This window comes from Festucalex cinctus, chromosome 6, assembly GCF_051991245.1.
Source record: "Festucalex cinctus isolate MCC-2025b chromosome 6, RoL_Fcin_1.0, whole genome shotgun sequence".
In the NCBI taxonomy this organism is placed as follows: Eukaryota; Metazoa; Chordata; class Actinopteri; order Syngnathiformes; family Syngnathidae; genus Festucalex; species Festucalex cinctus.
The window spans coordinates 262,321-279,808 of NC_135416.1; the positions used below are offsets into that span (position 1 = coordinate 262,321).

The 17,488-nt window shown below is 50.5% G+C and overlaps 1 protein-coding gene and 1 pseudogene across 2 annotated transcripts; one reads left to right on the forward strand and one right to left on the reverse strand.

The window, feature by feature from the left end:
- Positions 1–86: 86 nt before the first annotated feature.
- tbce (tubulin folding cofactor E) lies at positions 87–5,806 on the forward strand. The gene is made up of 16 exons (XM_077525092.1): positions 87–309; positions 2,035–2,119; positions 2,189–2,365; positions 2,431–2,516; positions 2,622–2,721; positions 2,794–2,896; positions 2,956–3,032; positions 3,106–3,198; positions 3,958–4,022; positions 4,090–4,154; positions 4,235–4,387; positions 4,450–4,588; positions 5,052–5,120; positions 5,246–5,305; positions 5,382–5,473; positions 5,549–5,806. Exons 1-16 carry the CDS (start codon positions 195–197, stop codon positions 5,642–5,644), a joined length of 1,575 nt encoding a protein of 524 aa, XP_077381218.1. The 5' UTR covers positions 87–194; the 3' UTR covers positions 5,645–5,806.
- On the reverse strand, positions 5,773–17,229 carry LOC144021070 (nidogen-1-like; annotated as a pseudogene). The gene is made up of 18 exons (XR_013284043.1): positions 16,528–17,229; positions 14,455–14,748; positions 14,050–14,276; positions 12,915–13,960; positions 12,646–12,786; positions 12,332–12,574; positions 11,935–12,135; positions 11,627–11,860; positions 11,042–11,179; positions 10,621–10,954; positions 9,672–9,911; positions 9,321–9,493; positions 8,612–8,738; positions 8,372–8,543; positions 7,750–7,907; positions 7,559–7,682; positions 7,370–7,482; positions 5,773–6,567 (listed from the first exon to the last, which is right to left on the reverse strand). The product of XR_013284043.1 is annotated as a nidogen-1-like (transcript).
- Positions 17,230–17,488: the final 259 nt, after the last annotated feature.

The window sequence follows — 17,488 nt, forward strand, 5'->3', positions numbered from 1 at the left end:
TAGTTAATATTATCGTTTGTATTTGGAGTTCAATACAATCGGAATATTAACTGGAGAGGAACTGAGCACGTCCTGTAAAAGAGTCCCTTCCGGTGTTGCCGGAAGTGAGAGTGATGGTGCGCTTTGTGAGTTAGCGTCTCTTCAGTCTTCATAGCTTTTTTTGTGTCTTTTCACCGTCGGCGAAACTGGTGCGGATGGCAGCGGAGCAGACGGAAGCGGAGACTCCGGAGGACGCACTGGGCCGGCGGGTGGCGTGCGGCGAGCACCGGGCCACGGTCCGCTTTGTGGGCGCCGTGCCGCCCACCGCAGGTACTCGCGAGACCCACACCAAAGACGCACTGACTGACTGGTCGCCAGACAGTGGCGGATTTCGCTAGACTAAATACTGAGTGAGTGGTCGCCAGCAGTGTCGGGACACTTGAGGCTGACTGGTCGCCAGTGTCAGGGCAGGTAGACAAAAAGCAGACTGGTCGCCATCTAGGACAGGTAGATGAAAGATGGACTGGTCGCCAGCTAGTGTCAGTACATGTCCATGAAAAACAGACTGGTCACCAGTGTGAGAGCAGGTTGACAAAAAGCAGACTGGCCACCCAGGACAGGTCGATGAAAGATGGACTGGTCGCCAGCCAGTGTCAGGACATGTTGATGGAAAAACAGACTGGTCACCAGTGTCAGAGCTGGTAGACAAAAAGCAGACTGGTCGCTAGCCAGGACAGGTAGGCAAGCAAAAAAAAAAAAAAAAAGACTGGGCGCCAGCCAGGACAGTTTGGCCAAAAAATGGACTGTTCGCCAGTGTTAGAGTAGGTAGACAAAAAGCAGACTGGTCGCCATCTAGTGTCAGTACATGTCCATGAAAAACAGACTGGTCACCAGTGTGAGAGCAGGTTGACAAAAAGCAGACTGGCCACCCAGGACAGGTCGATGAAAGATGGACTGGTCGCCAGCCAGTGTCAGGACATGTTGATGGAAAAACAGACTGGTCACCAGTGTCAGAGCTGGTAGACAAAAAGCAGACTGGTCGCTAGCCAGGACAGGTAGGCAAGCAAAAAAAAAAAAAAAAAGACTGGGCGCCAGCCAGGACAGTTTGGCCAAAAAATGGACTGTTCGCCAGTGTTAGAGTAGGTAGACAAAAAGCAGACTGGTCGCCATCTAGTGTCAGTACATGTCCATGAAAAACAGACTGGTCACCAGTGTGAGAGCAGGTTGACAAAAAGCAGACTGGCCACCCAGGACAGGTCGATGAAAGATGGACTGGTCGCCAGCCAGTGTCAGGACATGTTGATGGAAAAACAGACTGGTCACCAGTGTCAGAGCTGGTAGACAAAAAGCAGACTGGTCGCTAGCCAGGACAGGTAGGCAAGCAAAAAAAAAAAAAAAAAGACTGGGCGCCAGCCAGGACAGTTTGGCCAAAAAATGGACTGTTCGCCAGTGTTAGAGTAGGTAGACAAAAAGCAGACTGGTCGCCATCTAGGACAGGTAGATGAAAGATGGACTGGTCGCCAGCTAGTGTCAGTACATGTCCATGAAAAACAGACTGGTCGCCAGTGTCAGGGCAGGTAGACAAAAAGCAGACTGGTCGCCATCGAGGGCAAGTAGGTGAAAGATTGACTGGTTGCCAGTTAGTGTCAGTACATGTAGATGAAAAACAGACTGGTCACCAGTGTGAGAGCAGGTTGACAAAAAGCAGACTGGTCGCTAGCCAGGACAGGTAGGCAAGCAAAAAAAAAAAAAAAAGACTGGTCGCTAGCCAGGACAGGTAGGCAAGCAAAAAAAAAAAAAAAAAGACTGGTCGCCACTCGCCCAGGACATGCGGATGGAAAAACAGACTGGGCGCCAGCCAGGACAGTTTGGCCAAAAAATGGATTGGTCGCCACTGGCCAGCCAGTGGCAGGACAGTTTGGCCAAAAAATGGACTGTTCGCCAGTGTTAGAGTAGGTAGACAAAAAGCAGACCGGTCGCCAGGTAGGACAGGTAAGCGAAAGGCGGAGTGGTCGCCAGGCAGGGCGCTATTGCTAACGGTCAGCGTGTTGTCAGGCGTGTGGCTGGGCGTGGAGTGGGACGAGCCGTCGCGAGGGAAACACGACGGCCTCCACCGAGACGTGCGCTACTTCACATGCAGGTACTGCCAGTCGTCGTCACGCGCGGCGTCCGTTCGCACGTGACTTGGTGCCGACCAACTTCCCGCCAGGCACCCGACGGGAGGTTCCTTCGTGCGCCCGTCCAAGGCCAGCTTCGGCACGGACTTCCTGTCGGCGGTGCGGCGCGAGTACGAGGCGGCGGCCGACCAGGACCAGGACCAGGACCAGGACGAGCGGATCAGCATCTGGGGGCGGACGCTGGAGTGGACCGCCGTCCGCGAGCGCAGGTGAGGCCGACCGCCGTCCGGGTCCGCAGGTGAGGTCGACCCATGTGTTTGCGCGCGTGTTGCAGTCTTGAAAGTCTCCCGAGCGTCCTCCTCCGCAACCGCCCCGTCAACGGGCCGGGAGAAGACGGGCAGATCCTCGCCAGTACGCCCAGTAGCCTTTCGACAACTCGGGAGTTGCGGCCATGTTTGGAGTTGTTCAACTTTGCCTTTGGAGCTTGCTGCGTCCATGTTTGTAGTTCTTTAACGTAGCGTCCAGACGTGCGCTGGTTGGACCTGAGCGGCTCGCTGCTGTGCTGCTGGGACGATGTGGCCGCCATCGCTCGGCAGTTGGAACACCTGGAGGCCCTTCAGCTCAGGTTCGAGTCGGCGCTCGCTCGCTCGCTCGCTTCCCGTCGGTCTTGCTCGTGAACTCTGACCCCTTGTCGCAGCTTCAACAGACTTGGTTTGCCCTCTGACCCCGCGGCCCACCGCCGGGCCTTCCGCAACCTCAAAGTTCTCACGCTCATCGGCTGCGAGCTGACGTGGTCGCAGGTACGAGTCGCTCGGTCGCCGTGGAAACCGCCACGTCGCTTAAATGGTGGCGCGTTCAGATCCTGCAGTGCGCCCCCATGTGGCCGAGGTTGGAGGAGCTCATCGTGGAGGATAACGACATCACGCGATTGCACAGGTGGTGCCGCACCAACAAGATGGCCGACAGAGGGCGCGGCCTAGCTAACGGCGCGTGCGTGTGCGTGTTTCAGGCCAGATCGCGTCCTGCGGGAGCTGAAGTGTCTCAACGTGTCCAAGAACCGCCTGGACCAGGACAGCCTGCTCAACCTGGCCGCTCTGCCGAGGTCATCTCGTGCCTCCCTCAATTCCTCGACACATTTTCACTCCACCCGCAGAAACTTCTCCAGCCAATTTCTCCTCGTAGTGAACTTAGTAATGGTCTTCGAGAACCCTTACTTGACTCCTAGAACCGACTTGTAGAACTTTCACTTGACTTCTAGCATACACGCATCAACTTTTAGAACCTTCAACTCAACGTCGTGTTTTGGTCGACTTCTCGAGTATTCTGCATTTCCAACCGTTCCGCGACTTTTCGAACCCTTTTAGTGTCCGAGGACCTTCAACTGGAATTTTGCTTGGCTTCTGGAACATTCTGTTTGTCTACAATGCTCGTATTCTTGAACCTTTTAGTTGACCACTAGAATGTTCTATTTAACCTTTAGAACTTGACTTTCACAACCCCGTTAACGACTCTTAGAAGCTTCTAGAAGCGTTAACTTCTTGACCCTTCTACTTTATGTTCAGAACATCTACTGCACCTTTAGATGTTTTACTTGACTTCTAGAACCTACAGATCAACTTCTACTGGACTTCTCGACCCTTCTGTTCATGTTTAGATTTTTTTCTCAACTTGTAGAACCTTTTAGTGTTTGTAATGACCGTTGGACCTTCCACTCGACTTCTGTAGCTTTTTGCATGGCTCTAAAAAATCGTGCTGGACGGTTTCTCGACTTATTGAACCCCCTCCTGCACCTTTAGAACCTTCCACTTGACTTGTGGAGTCTTGAAATGTGCTGTGCATGAAGTTGTTTTTGTTGCTGCAGATTGGAGCATTTAATCATGACTGAGACGGGCTTGTCCAACATTCACTTCCCCGACGCGGCGCCAGGTAAGACCTGACGTGCCGTTGACGTGCCGCCGACGTGCCGCCGACGTGTGTCTTGTCTTTCCATCAGGGACGGAGACGTCCATGTTTGCGTCACTGGAGAAGCTCAACCTGAGCCAGAACAACATTTCCCAGGTGAGAAGCTGTCGTCGGGTCGTCGAATTTCACGGCGTCCCTTAACTGCGGGCCCCGCCCCCTTTTTGTGACACGTTCAGTGGGGCGTGATTGACGAGCTGTCCAAGTTGGCGTCGTTGCGTCACCTGTGGTGTCGCGGGAACCCGTTGGCCAGCAGCGACCGCAACCCCAGGACGGCCAATCAGATGCTCATCGCCAAGCTGCCGCACCTGCGTGTCCTTAACGGATCTGACGTACGTGCGCGCGTGCGCGTTGCACGCGTGCGAGACATGCTGAGCGGTTGCCATGGTTACAGGTGCACCCACAGGAGAGGAAGGGGGCAGAGTGTGACTACCTGAAGATGTTTGGAGAGGAATGGCTGCAGGCCAAGGGGCGGAGTCAACTGAGCCAGGAGTTCGCCAGTCGGCATCCGCGTTACAGTAGCCTTGTTGACAGTAAGCCCCGCCCACTCCAACAGCTCATCTTCCACTTGACGTACTGAAACGATTGCTCAGGTTCCACTCGAGAACCTGCTGGCTGTCCATTAGAACTTCTAGAATAATTCCATGGACTTTGTACTCCACTTCTAGAACCTTCTGCTCATGTTCAGAAACCTTCACTCAACAGAATGACAACAAGAACCTTCCGCTCAACCTTGAGAACATTTTTGCTTGCCTTCAAAACATGATTGCTTGTCTTTTAGAACCATTGCTTGACCTCTAGAACCCACGATTCCATCAACGTTTACTTCACACCTCGTACTAACTGATCAACGTTCAGAATCTGACATCAGCCCCTACACAGGTTCTAGAAGCATCCAATTGACTAACGGAGGCTCAGTAGGACTTTTAAAACCTGTGGAACGTCCTCATCACCTTTCAGCCGTCTTCCTCAACGTTCCGTCGCTTGTTTCATCAGAGTACGGCGCTCCCGAAGAAGGCGAGCTGACCAAGCGGCAACCGTTTGCGCTGAAGCACCAGCTGTTAAGTAAGCCCCGCCTCTTCTTCCCGCGGCCCTGATTGGCTGGCAAGCACACTTGCTAACGCGAGCTGCAGAAATCAGCACAATTTTGTCGTTTTTTTTTTTTTATGTTCTCTCCTGCCGTACTGCAGAGATCACGTTTGTGTTTGTGGACGACGAGGCCAGGACGCCGGTGGAGAAGAAACTTCCAGGTTGTTGTCTCGCATTTACGAAGCGTAACATTAATGGGAATAATTCACATTTGTGTGTCCAAATGTTTGCGTGCAGCCTCCATGGAGGTCCAGAAGGTCAAAGGTCTCCTGGCTAGACTCTTGAAGGTCCCCGCAGCCGACCTGAAGCTCAGCTACACCAGTGCTAAGGTGCTACGCTAACATCAGGTGCTATGCTAACGTGTGTTGTCGTGTCACTCACGTGTCGCGTGGTGTCGTCGGCAGGTTGTGGGTCCGGAGTACCACATGGACGGCGACCTGAAGACGTTGCTCTTTTACGCCGTGGAGGACGGCGATACGGTGCTCGTACGGCGCTCGTGACGACAAGCACGCCACACAAAACGACGCATTCAGCCATCATTTTTGTCTTTGGCCTTCACGATGATGATGCTAACAGCGCTTGATCATGTTATTCTTATTTCATGTGTTAGATGACAATAAAGTCCACGTGAACAAAAAAAAAAAAGTTTATTTGGTTTGCCTTAAAAAGTTTTGGCAGAAAACAAAAACATTTGAGTGTAAAATGTTTACAAGGCAGATTTTGTCATCCTCATCAGTAACATTGTGAGAAGAATATAAACAAGTTGATCGTAGAAAAATATATTATTAGAGTGAAAATATTGAAACAATAATTTGCATTAGAATAGAAACCTTAGAATTCATTGTCAATAAAGTTAGTGGCATAAAGAACAACATTCTAAATTTGAACATATTTATGGGTTAAATGAGTCAACTGATTGTCATGAAATATTTTGCATTTGATGTTTGGAAAATAGCACAAGTTTCTCGTTTTGTGCTTTCAACTTCCAGCATGTTGCTTTCATGTACCTTTGCCATATTGTACTTTCAATGTACAGTAACTTGAATGTCATTTTAACGTACTGTACTTTTAAAATGCAAATAACTTCTAAATGTACTTTATACTTTCAATTGATTTTCATAACACGTTTAATATCACTTCTGATGTAGCTAAAATGTACTTTTAGTGTACGTTTTGATGCACTTCTTAAATTCAAGTTTCTACTTTTAATGTACTTTTTAAAAGTATACTTGACTGATATTTTGTCCCGAATGAATGTGATTAACGTTCAAGTGTTAGCAGCGCTCGTCGTGAGCGCGAATGTCGTTGGGGTCGATGGCGCGGTGGCGATGGCGGTCGTCGGGACAGCGACAGGTGTAGCCGCCGTCGGCGCGCGGCAGGCACAGGTGCGAGCAGCCGCCGTTGTTGGCGCACACGTTGGACACTGAAGGAAGGAGGAGCAAAAATGGGGGCGCGTTAGCCGCCAGCTCCACTCAACATCAGATTGGTAGCTTGTAAGCTACCGTTTGGCATTGTTAGTAACTTACACGTCGACATGCTCGTGTTTACACTTAAGTCCACCAAAAGGCATTTGGAGTCCAGTCGAGGGTTTGAGAAGTAGTTGATCAAGTTCAAGTTGGAAAGTATGTGTGGAGCAGTAGACTTCGAGAAGTCAATTAGTATGGAGGAGCAAAACTGACAACATTCAAAATAAATACATTTGGTTTTTTTTATTACATTTTTGAGCGATATTTTTATGTCCATTACATTTATTTATCCATTTATTAATGAATAATTTTTTTTTCAACCTCTTCTTTATTTACTTATTTATTTATTGATAATAAATCAAAAATAAATGATATATATATAAAATCTCCATTTGTATTATTTTTTAATTTATTTTTTTAACTATATTTTTAAAACCATTTTTACTTTTATTGATTCATTTATCAATGAATCAATATTTTTTTGCAACTTTTATTAACTGATTTTTTTATGGTTAATATTGTATTTATATTTTTTTGATTTAATATTTGAGCTATATTTTTATATCCATTTTTATTTTCACATGTATTTATTTATTTACTGATTTTGAATGTTGTGACTTTTGGTCCTCCATACATGAGAAAGTTTTGAGAAGCGATTTCGAAAAGAGAAGCCGAGTAAAAACGGTGTCGAAGTCAAGCGGAAGTTTGTCGTGGCGGTGCAGACGCGGAAAAAACGGAATAAAGGTTCTCCGCATGCACCTTGCGGGCAGCGCGCGACGGCGGCGGTGACGCCGTAGAGTCGGGAGCGCTTGCGCGGCAGGAAGCGCTCCGTCTCCTCCCCCGTGCGCAGGTCGACGCCCACCAGCGCCTCCCTAAGTGTCAAAGGGCAAGATGAAAAAAAGTGACGCTGACGGCCAAAGTTGGCCAGTTGAGCGGCTTCCGCTAAACCTCCTCCAGTCGGTGTAGTACAACTTCCTGCCCAGCGTCACGGCGGCGAAGGGGTACACCACGGCGGCGCTCATCGCCCGACGTCGGCGCGTCGCCAGCGACAAACACTCCAGCAGGCGGCTTCCTGTCACAATCACAACACTTCCTGTTTTCCGGCCGACTGCGGTCTCACGCCCGTCACGAGGTCTGACCTGCGTCGGCCCAGCAGAGCTGCTGCGTGTGCAGGTCAAAGGTCAGCGCGTTGGGCAGTCCCAAGCGCTCCTGCACCAGCACGGAGCGATCCGAGCCGTCCATGTTGGACATCTCGATCTTCGGGCCGTCTCGATCCCAGTCCGCCCACATCACCTGCCTGCGCAGGTGCGCGTTCGCATCATCATCATCATCATCATCATCATCATCATCATCTCTTTTTTAAAGCCGAAGTCAACCCAAAAATATTTACACTAATATCTTCCATGTATGGAGGATCAAAACTGCCAAAATTGAAATGAAAAAAAGATTCTGAATTGTCTTAAAATGCAAGAAGTCAAATCTTTCATAAATGTACGGAAATACTTGAAAATTCATGTGAATTGTACATTTCAAAAAAACGATTTTAAGGAAAATTGTGCTCTAAAATTATTATTAGATTGTGAATTCATGGGAAAAAGAGATATTAAAATAATCAATGTCATAATAATGATAATATTGAATAATAATTAATAATAATAATATAAAATCATTCCATTTTATGAATCGATATCAGGTTAAATAACAAATGAAAAGAGTTTGTGCTGCAGAGCGGGTGCGAGCGGGACCGCGCCCGCCACTCACCCGTGGGCGGGGTTAGCGACGATGGGGCGGGGATTGACCAAGCCGGTATCGAAGAGCACCCGCCGGTGGCGGCCGTCCAGCGACGCAACCTCCACCGTGTCCCGCAGCGAGTCGGTCCAGAACAGCAGGCGAGACACCGGGTCCACCGCCAGACCTTCGGGACTCTGCACGTCTGGCGACAGGACATCATCCGGCGCATTCGCACAAATTTGTCCCACAATTTGTCCGTAGTGTGGTTACCTTCGGTGACCAGGGTTTGGACGCGGCCCCCGATCAGACCGGCCCTTCTGATGGCCGGTTCTGTGATGTCACTGAAGTAGACCTTCTGTTCTGCGCAGTCGAAGGCCAAGGCTACCACCACGCGGTCCTGAGGACAACAGAGACTGTCAGGTTTCGGGTCCCTGCCAGTCTGATGGGTTTTTTTGTTTTGTTTTTTTGTTTTCCTCCTGCTGCACACCCGCTGGGTCATGAAAATCTGATTTCTGTGCGCCACAAGATGAAGGACGCCATCGGATTATTATTGTCTTCATTTGAGATGTTTGTAGTCTGTTCTCGTTTGTTTCTGCCTGCTTATCATTTGCTTGTACTTTGGCTCTGTTGACCCTTCCTGATCATTGTGCTCTTCTTTTTTTTTTTTGTTATGAAATGCTTGCTTTATCAAAACCACTTGTGTGTAGTCTGCTTTGGGGTTAGCATTTAACACACTGCAACAGAGACCCAGCTCTTTTTGGTGGACCAGATGAGTGTGACAGGAAGCGGACACCTGGACGTGGTCTGGTCTTAGGACAGAATTTGATCTCAGGATATGATCAAGTCATAGGACGTGATCTGGTTTCAGGACATGCATTGGTCTCTCGGGTGGTCTGAAGACGTGATCTTGTCTCAGGGGACGTGATCAGGTCTCAGGCCAGCCAAGCTCATGGTCTTAGAACACGACGTCGCGCCTCACAGGAACGTGCAGCAGAGTGCTGGCATCCTCCTCCTTTATGTGGTTTTGGTCCAGAGGAAGGACCTCCAGCTTCCCACTCTGAGCAAACAGCAGTTTTGTTCCCAGGGCAAGCGGCTGGATGTCGGGTCTTGGTGTGGGTCCGAAGGGAGCCGGACCGACACTGGGGTCCAGACCTGAAAGACGGAGGGCAGGCAGGGAGACCCATTACTGATCCAGGTCAGAACACTTGATGGCAACAAAAGGCTAACTAACTACTGCACACTCAAAATAGCACCCTCACTGTTTGATACTAGTAGCTGTTCGCATGCTAACCACATGCTAACAGCTGAGCTGGCTGGCGTGCGTACTCACACAAGATGGCGTCGCCTGCTGCGCTGCGCGTGTTTGGGATCTCTCGCCCGCCGGCGTCCACGCACCAACACTGCGCCGCGTTGCGGAGGCACTGCACGGACCGGTACCGGCCGTCCGGGTCGCACTGCGGCACGTAGCCGTCCTCGTCGTCCGCCGGGCGACGCAGGAAGGAGAAGAAACCGGACGAAGCGGGCGAGGAAGCTGCGTCGCGCTGACGCTCGCACGCGCTCTTCTCGTGCTCTGACCAACGAAAAGTACACGTGAGCGATCTTCTTCTACGTGGCGAACGCCATCACACAAAACGCATCAAAGGTGACAACGACGGGGCGGAGCCATCTTAACGAGACGAAAGGACCAACATTTGGACTTGCTATTATTTATCTGCCATGCTAATTATTTGAGCTTACCAACACGCTACCTACATGAGGCTAACAACCTGCTGACAGCACACTAACAACATGCTAATTACATGACATGATGCCCACAGCATGCTAATGACATCATGCTGAAAACATGCCAGCCACATGATGCTAACAAGCAAATTACATTCTATCATCAACACAGCAATTAAATAAACTAAAAGAGGCTCGTATGCTCATCAACATGCTAATGCTAACATACCAGCCACATGATGCTAACAAGCAAATGACATGATAACAACACGGCAATTACATGATGCTAACTACATAATGCTAACAACATGGAAACTACAAGGGGCTAGTATACTAATCAACCTGCTAATGCTAACATGTCAATCACAAGATGACAACACGCTAGCTCCATAATATAATCAAGCCAATGACATGATGCTAACATGTATGCTAGCATGTGACATGGATGTGAATGACATCACAGCGCGTTTTCCCAAATGGCTCGCAAAACAAGGAAAGGCGCCGCGTTCGAAACACATCGACGAGGAAGACGTCAACATTCCCGTCACGGCGCCTACCTGAGTGGGCGGGGCTGCAGACGATGCCATCGCCATGGTAACCTTGCCCACAGCGACACGCGAAAGATCCTGGCGTGTTGGAGCACACGGCGTCTCGGTGGCACGGCAAGGTGGCGCACTCGTCCACGTCTGAACACGCACACACACGCATGGTAGCTCGGAGCAGGCCACAAGCACTCAGTAGTTGTTTTGGCGGTTGCCGTACCAACGCACGCTTTTCCGTCGGCGCCATTCGCAAATCCCGACGCGCACTCGCAGCGGAAACTTCCGGGACGGTTGACGCACGCGGCGTTGGCGCCGCACGTGCGCGCTTGCTCGGCGCACTCGTCCACGTCTGCCAATCAATCGACCCGCCGTCGTCATCGGTCAATCCGTCCATCAAAGTGTGCCGCCGTGGCGGCGGACGGACGGACGGCCTCACCTTGACACCGGCGTCCGTCTCCGTGGAAACCCGCCACGCACTCGCAGCTGAAGAGGAGACGAGGGCCCGCCCGGCACGCCGCGTTCACGTCGCAACCGTGACGACCGGTTAAGCACGGGTTCCGCTCGCCAACTGCACCTGAAACGCACGCGCAGGCGGCGCTCAGTCGTGATGTGTTGACAGATGTTTCCTCCCCATCTGTTTGTTTTTCCTGAATCCTGCCGACCCCGGCGGAGGCCCCCTGCAGACCTCGGCTTTTCCCCAAGGCCGCTACCCCCTCCCGCTCCAGATGAAGCCCGTGCCCCCTCCCCAAAAACCTGCTCCACTTCATTACGTGACCTTGGAGCGCCGCCAGCTTGCAGCTGAGGCAACAAACAGCAGGAAAACTGCTCCAATGTTTATCTGTGCCACTAAACAGTCAAGGCTAGCAAGCTAATCAACTAGCACCAGTCTATGTATGCGGAATTGTTTTACTAGAGAACTTAAGAAGGATATGAAGAACGTGGAATAAATGTTCAAACGACTTCCGGTGCAAGTTTAGGACACCGGAATGCAAAGTTGGCGTTGGGCGGAAGGTCAACTGACCCCGCAGGGATCCGACGGTGTTGCTGGTGGCGTAGCGTGTCAGGTTGTGCCTGGCGTCGAACATGACGAAGACCTGGTCCACGCTCAGCTGCTGACTCCGGGGCGGGGTCTCGGCGGGGTCCTCGTGGGGGCACCCTTGGAAGGTGATGGTCTGGTGCCAGCGGTAGCTTCGGCTCTGCACCACGCCGTCCGCAGGTGTCACGTTGTAGTCGAGTTTTGAGGACGACGTGATCGCTACAAGGAACGCAACATCTTGTCTCAAGTCGAAAAAGAGTCGGTGGTGGTCTTGGTGATCTGCATTCACTTACCGTTGCGGTCATGGTGGTAGATCTCCTTGTGGGCGGCGATTTGCACGGCGGAGCCCGGGGGGACGGGCGGAAGGCGGCCGTCCAGCCGGGTGCTGATCGCCAGGTGCTCGTGCTCGTCCACGCCGTTCAGTTCCTGCCTGATGCTCAAGCGCTCGTTCCCGGGATGGAACGTGACCTCAGTCTGACGGGAGAATACGCCGCCTGGCAAAAAAAAGCATCGGTAGAAGTTATTTGCCGGCACCAAATGAAAGACATGAATGCAACCAGTGGAGGTAGAGAAGGTCAATCAGCTGAGATCAAGTACGCCCCCAGAGGACACGACTAAAACTAAAACGGGTAGAAGACAAAACCAGTCGAGGAAAACGAAAGACGAAGACAAAAGTTCTGTTCCTCTCACCAATGAGACGGAATCCGTTTTGGTATCCGGGTTGTTCCAGGGCGAAGGCCCACCCGACGACTCCCCCCAGCGACGACAGCGGCAGCAGGGAGGGGCCCAGCGTGTCCGGGACGTTGCTAATGGCCACGTAGGCCCGTCCGTCATTGGCCACCACGTACGAGTGCAGGTCAGCGTTCAGTTCCACCTCCAAACTCCCGACGGACACCCGTCCCAGGACTTTCCCGTTCACCCGTTGCGGTTTGCCTGCCGGCCACAAGACGATTCTGACAATTGCGCGTGCGTGTGTTGCGAAGCAGAACCCAAACGCTACCCACCTTCCGCCACGCAGTCCCACCCGCTACCGTAGAATCCGAGCCTGCAGTGGCAGCAGTACCCGCCGACGCGGTCCCGGCAGTCAGCAAAACGGGAACATTTGTGTCTGTTTTGTGCACACGAGTCCAATTTGTACACAAACACTGAAGAGAAACAAAGAGAAATTCAAATCCACAAGACGAGAAGCCCGTCAAGAATAAAAGTAGTCGAGGAAAAAAAACGAGGAAAAAATTGATTCCTTGTCTAAGCTGGACAAGCTTGGTTGGCTCACCATTCACATCGAAATCTTCTTCGTCAACCTCCACAACATGTACGTGTTCAGACTCTGGCTTTGCGTACTGGCTTTGGACTGGATCATGGACTGCAGAGTGCCTGGAGTCAGATTCGGATCCAGGATGTAGTTGCCTGGTCTCGGAGATGGATGGAAGGTCGTGGTGCCTTGGCTCAGGATGTTCTGCTTGATGTGGATACCTTGAGCCAGGAGGATCCAATTGTTCTGGCTCGTGTAGATCCAGATGGTCTGGGTAGCTTGTCTCTGCTTGGTCCGGTTGCCCGGGGTGACTTGACTCCGGAAGCAACTGCGCTGGCTCATGCTGATCGAGGTGTTCTGGGAATGGTGGTTCAGGTTGGTCCGGGTATGTTGTCTCAGGTTGATCTGGAAGGTTTGCGTATTTCGCTTCTGCTTGGTCTGGATGTTTTGCGTAGCTTAGTTCAGGTTGATTTGGATGTTCTTGGTATCCCGACTCGGGACCCGGTTGTTCTGGCTGGTGTTGAGCCGGATGTTCTGGTAATCTTGCTTCAGGTTGTTCTGGAGGTTCCGGATATTTTGGAGGCTCGGAGGTTCTTGATTTGGTAACCAGTTTTTGGTCTGGTTGCTCAGTTCTGTCAGGGTACTTTGGCTCGGTTTTTGGGGGGTGTGCCGACTGTGGTTGTTCCCCGTCATGGTTGCTGTGTGTCGGCGTCCCCTTTTCTGTTCCAGGAAATGCCGTCACGACCTGTGGCAGTTTTTCAAATTGCGGCTCTGTGGTTTCAGGTTTCAGGTTGCTTTCAGGCTGTGGGTGACTGGTTTGGTTGCCTGTTGGAGTGCCAGTGGTCTGCACACGCCGTTCCTCGGTGGCCGCTCCAGTTGGTCCAGTTCCCGAGTTCCTGTCCACCTCCTTGTCTTCATCTGGTTGCCATGGCAACATGGTTACGGGCACGCCACCCGACGTTGCCTTCTCAGGAAGACTTGTGGCGTTTCCTGGGGTAATGTCAAAAAAATCGGACGCAGAACCAATCTTGTACACCCAAACTCCAGCCTGTGCCGCGTTGGTCTTCCTGGTGGGAAGGCAACAGGTTTAATGAACTCGTCGGTAGCCAAGCGCAAAGACCAGAACAAGAACTGGATTGTGACGTCCCACACGTACTCTGTCAGCTCCAGAACGGAGGTCTCATTCCAAGTGGTGGTGCGGTAGTAGGCCCCCTGCTGGTTCCAGAACCACCCCGGCACCGAGCCCTCGTTGAAGCCCGCCTCCAGGGCGTGGCTCCTGCCCCCTACGGACGTGGACAGGAACTGCAGGCCGTCGCTGGGATACAAGAGGATGGCGAAGCTGCAAGACGGCAGGAAGGCCAAAACCAGCTGGAAGGTGTTTCTCTGAAAACAGCACACGAGGCTCCTCACTTCCGGAACTTTCACACAAGCTAAGTCAACAAACCAACTCAATCGACTGAACAGGAGCTCAAATTTTGAAAACTGCTTAAGTTTAAAAAAAATGGAAGCGATCCTGTCCCACCTGCAGCCGCTTCAAAAACAAACCGCCACGTTGTCTCACCTTGGCATCCAACCCGTCGCCTGTGCCGGCGGCGGCCATGTTCTCCCAGGTGACCACCAGAACGCCAGTGGGCTCCACGTGGCGCTCCCCGGGGAACGCGTTCCCCACGAGCTCGGCGGCTCGCCGCAGCACGTCGTCGCTGGCGTCCTCGCGGAAGTGGACCCGCCCCCGGCCGTCACTGGCGTCCAGGTCCCCAAGGAGCACCGCCACCATCTTGAAGGGGGCGGGCATCTTGCCCAAGTAGGACGTCTCCGGCGGAGGCGCCACCGTAGACACCAAACCATTTGTGTTGACCTGGAAATGGGAAACGAACGCAGCGCGTGGTCCGACCGTTAGCATGTAGCATTAGCATCGAGGTTGCCGAGTGCGCCGCAGGTTTAGCGCACGTCGTCGAGAGAACGCGACAATCAAATTTCACTCAATTGTTTCCACTGATTGGCTAGCCGATAGGCCAAGACTTTTGAGGATGCGAGGCGGCCATATTGCTCCTCCCAAGAAACGTTTCTCGCCATACGATCCGATACATTTACAGTATCCAAATTGGAAAACATTTGAGACACTTCTTAGTACAAACAGCATGATTTAAATTTATTAAACACAAACAAGAGGACTTCAGACATTTTACAACTTGCCTTAAATACATGTATGAAAGAAAAAGGGGGCCCTCTACTCAGAGTCTACTAACTGTATATGTATAATCGGGATGTATACGTATAGTTTATACAGTCGTCTGCTTGTGAGATGGGAGGAGCAAGATGGCCGCCCTGTGACTTATTTCAACAGCTTGCACGGGCTATCAGCTATCCAGTCATATATACAGATCAGTGGTTGTTTCAGGCTCATGTCCGGACGGTCCTGCATCGTTAGCATGTTAGCTTAGCACAAATGCAACTTCCAAGTTTGAAGGCACCTCAGATGCTAACGAGAAGACACAACTTGATTGATTGAACATGTCCCGTTGGTCAAACCATTTGCACTCTTTTCTAGGCCTGTTTCACGAGTTTGTTTTTTGTTTTTTTAAATCATTCTGCCGTTTTTTTGGTCTCCTTAAGAGTTTTTGGCTCGACGACAGCAATATTTTTTGTATGTTTACATGTCATATAGTTACAATAAATGTTGAATGGTTTATTTAGCTTTTTAAAATTTCTTAAACTATATCAATTAAGCAATTAATAAAACAGGTTAAAATATAATTCGATAATGTCAATTGATAGTAATGATTTGTATTTTACCAACATTCTTTTTTTGTCAATCTCTAAATGAACCATTTGTTACAAAAACACGTATTATTTTTTAAAGTGGCCTGTGAGTTGTTCAACTTTGTGAATGTTGATTTTATGAATTTAGCACAAATGAGCTCAAAAATGTGCTGAATGCAACAAAGAGTTACGCCCCGCCCCTTCCAGAATTTCACGCAGCCACGCGCGGTCGTCCGGCTTGGCCGAGTCGCGTGTGAAATGGCCGAAGGCAACAACGGCGGGAGGCCTTCCTTCATCTTCTTGTTGCTGCTTTTTGGGGGAGGGGGCGGGCACAGGCAGGCAGGTCATGTGACCTCAGGAATGTGACTTTTAGCATCGGTCACAAAAAAAAAAAAAAAGAAGTGTCTTCTCAATTTTGACACAGCAAAATGAGCAGCGTTAATTGAACAACTACAGACTTACATTGAACACTTCAAAAAGTGCATATTGGTTGACACTATTGGGGCTTTTTCATTAAAATATCACCTTTTCTCAACACTTTTAATCTAATCAAGTATTGGGAGGCAATTCAGGCTTTTTTTTTATTTTATTTTTTTTGGGGGGGTAGGGCTTTTATTTTTTATTTTGACTGGCAGAAAACACTTTTTTTCCCCCCTCCTTTCTGAGCTACGTGATCATTTTACCCCACTGCTCTTTGAATTCAATTTTGTCCAATTCGCAACTTTTCTGCAACTGCACCTGAAAAATGAAGGTTGGGGAAAAAAAGTTGCAACAATAAAATTAATTGAGATTTGATTCCATCCCCCTTTTGAGCAGTTTTTTGACAGAAGCAAATGAGAAATCAGAAGACGACGACGACGTGGTTTGCGCTCACGTGAACTTGTTGGACGTTTTCGTGGAAGAGTCGAAGGCGGCCGTGCAGCAGGTCGGCTGGCGCGCTGGAGTCGGAGCCGGACGGCAGCTGCCGGTCTCCCCGCCGGGGTCCGAACGGGAAAAGCTGGTCCAGGCGCAGGCACGCGCATGCGCTCCACGCGCACCACAAGCGCAACCACCACAAGCAGCGACGCATCTTCTTCCTCGTCGCCGTCTTCCTCGCCAAATGAGCTGCCGGGAGAGAGCGAGAGAGAGAACGAGAGAGAGAACGAGAGAGGGGGGCAGCCGGGAAGCAGCAGCGGGGGAGGGGGCGGCAACGAGGATGGGAGGGGGGCGCTCGCGCAGATTTTCGGGGGCCGCATAGGACCTTGAACTTTCTCACCAAATACCATTTCTGAGTCCTCGAGTTACGTCGGAGTCCCGTTCCTACGCTAGCGATGTCACCTGAATTTCGACTTAAATAAGTCCAATTTCCCTATTAAAGTCAAAATAATTTGAAAAAAAAAAAGTCGTTTCCATGGTAACTACTTTTCTTTTGGCTAAAGACGTCACTTTCTTCTTCTCCAGGTCATGATGTGGGGAAAAAAAAAAAAAGAGGGCGAAAAAGACAAAGATGCTCACACAAGTGTACGAGCATTAGCTAGCACTAGCTAAGGGCTAAACGGCGGAATGGGGGAAAACACTGCGGCCAAAATGGCGGACGAGGAGCCAAAATGGCCGACCGAACGTAGCCGTTGTAAAGGTGAAACGCCTCAGGTCGACTGCACCTTAACTCGAAAAAAAAAAAACTTGTATTTTTTAAATCAATCAAGGGGTAATTTGGAGTGTGGCTTCGTCTCTGCAATATTTACATTTACATTGGAGAGAAAAAAATAAGGGAAAGCTTTTGCATATGATGTTCATTATAATTGATATGGAAAAAAAACAGCATTTTTTTTTTTTTTTACCGTGTGTGTGTGTGT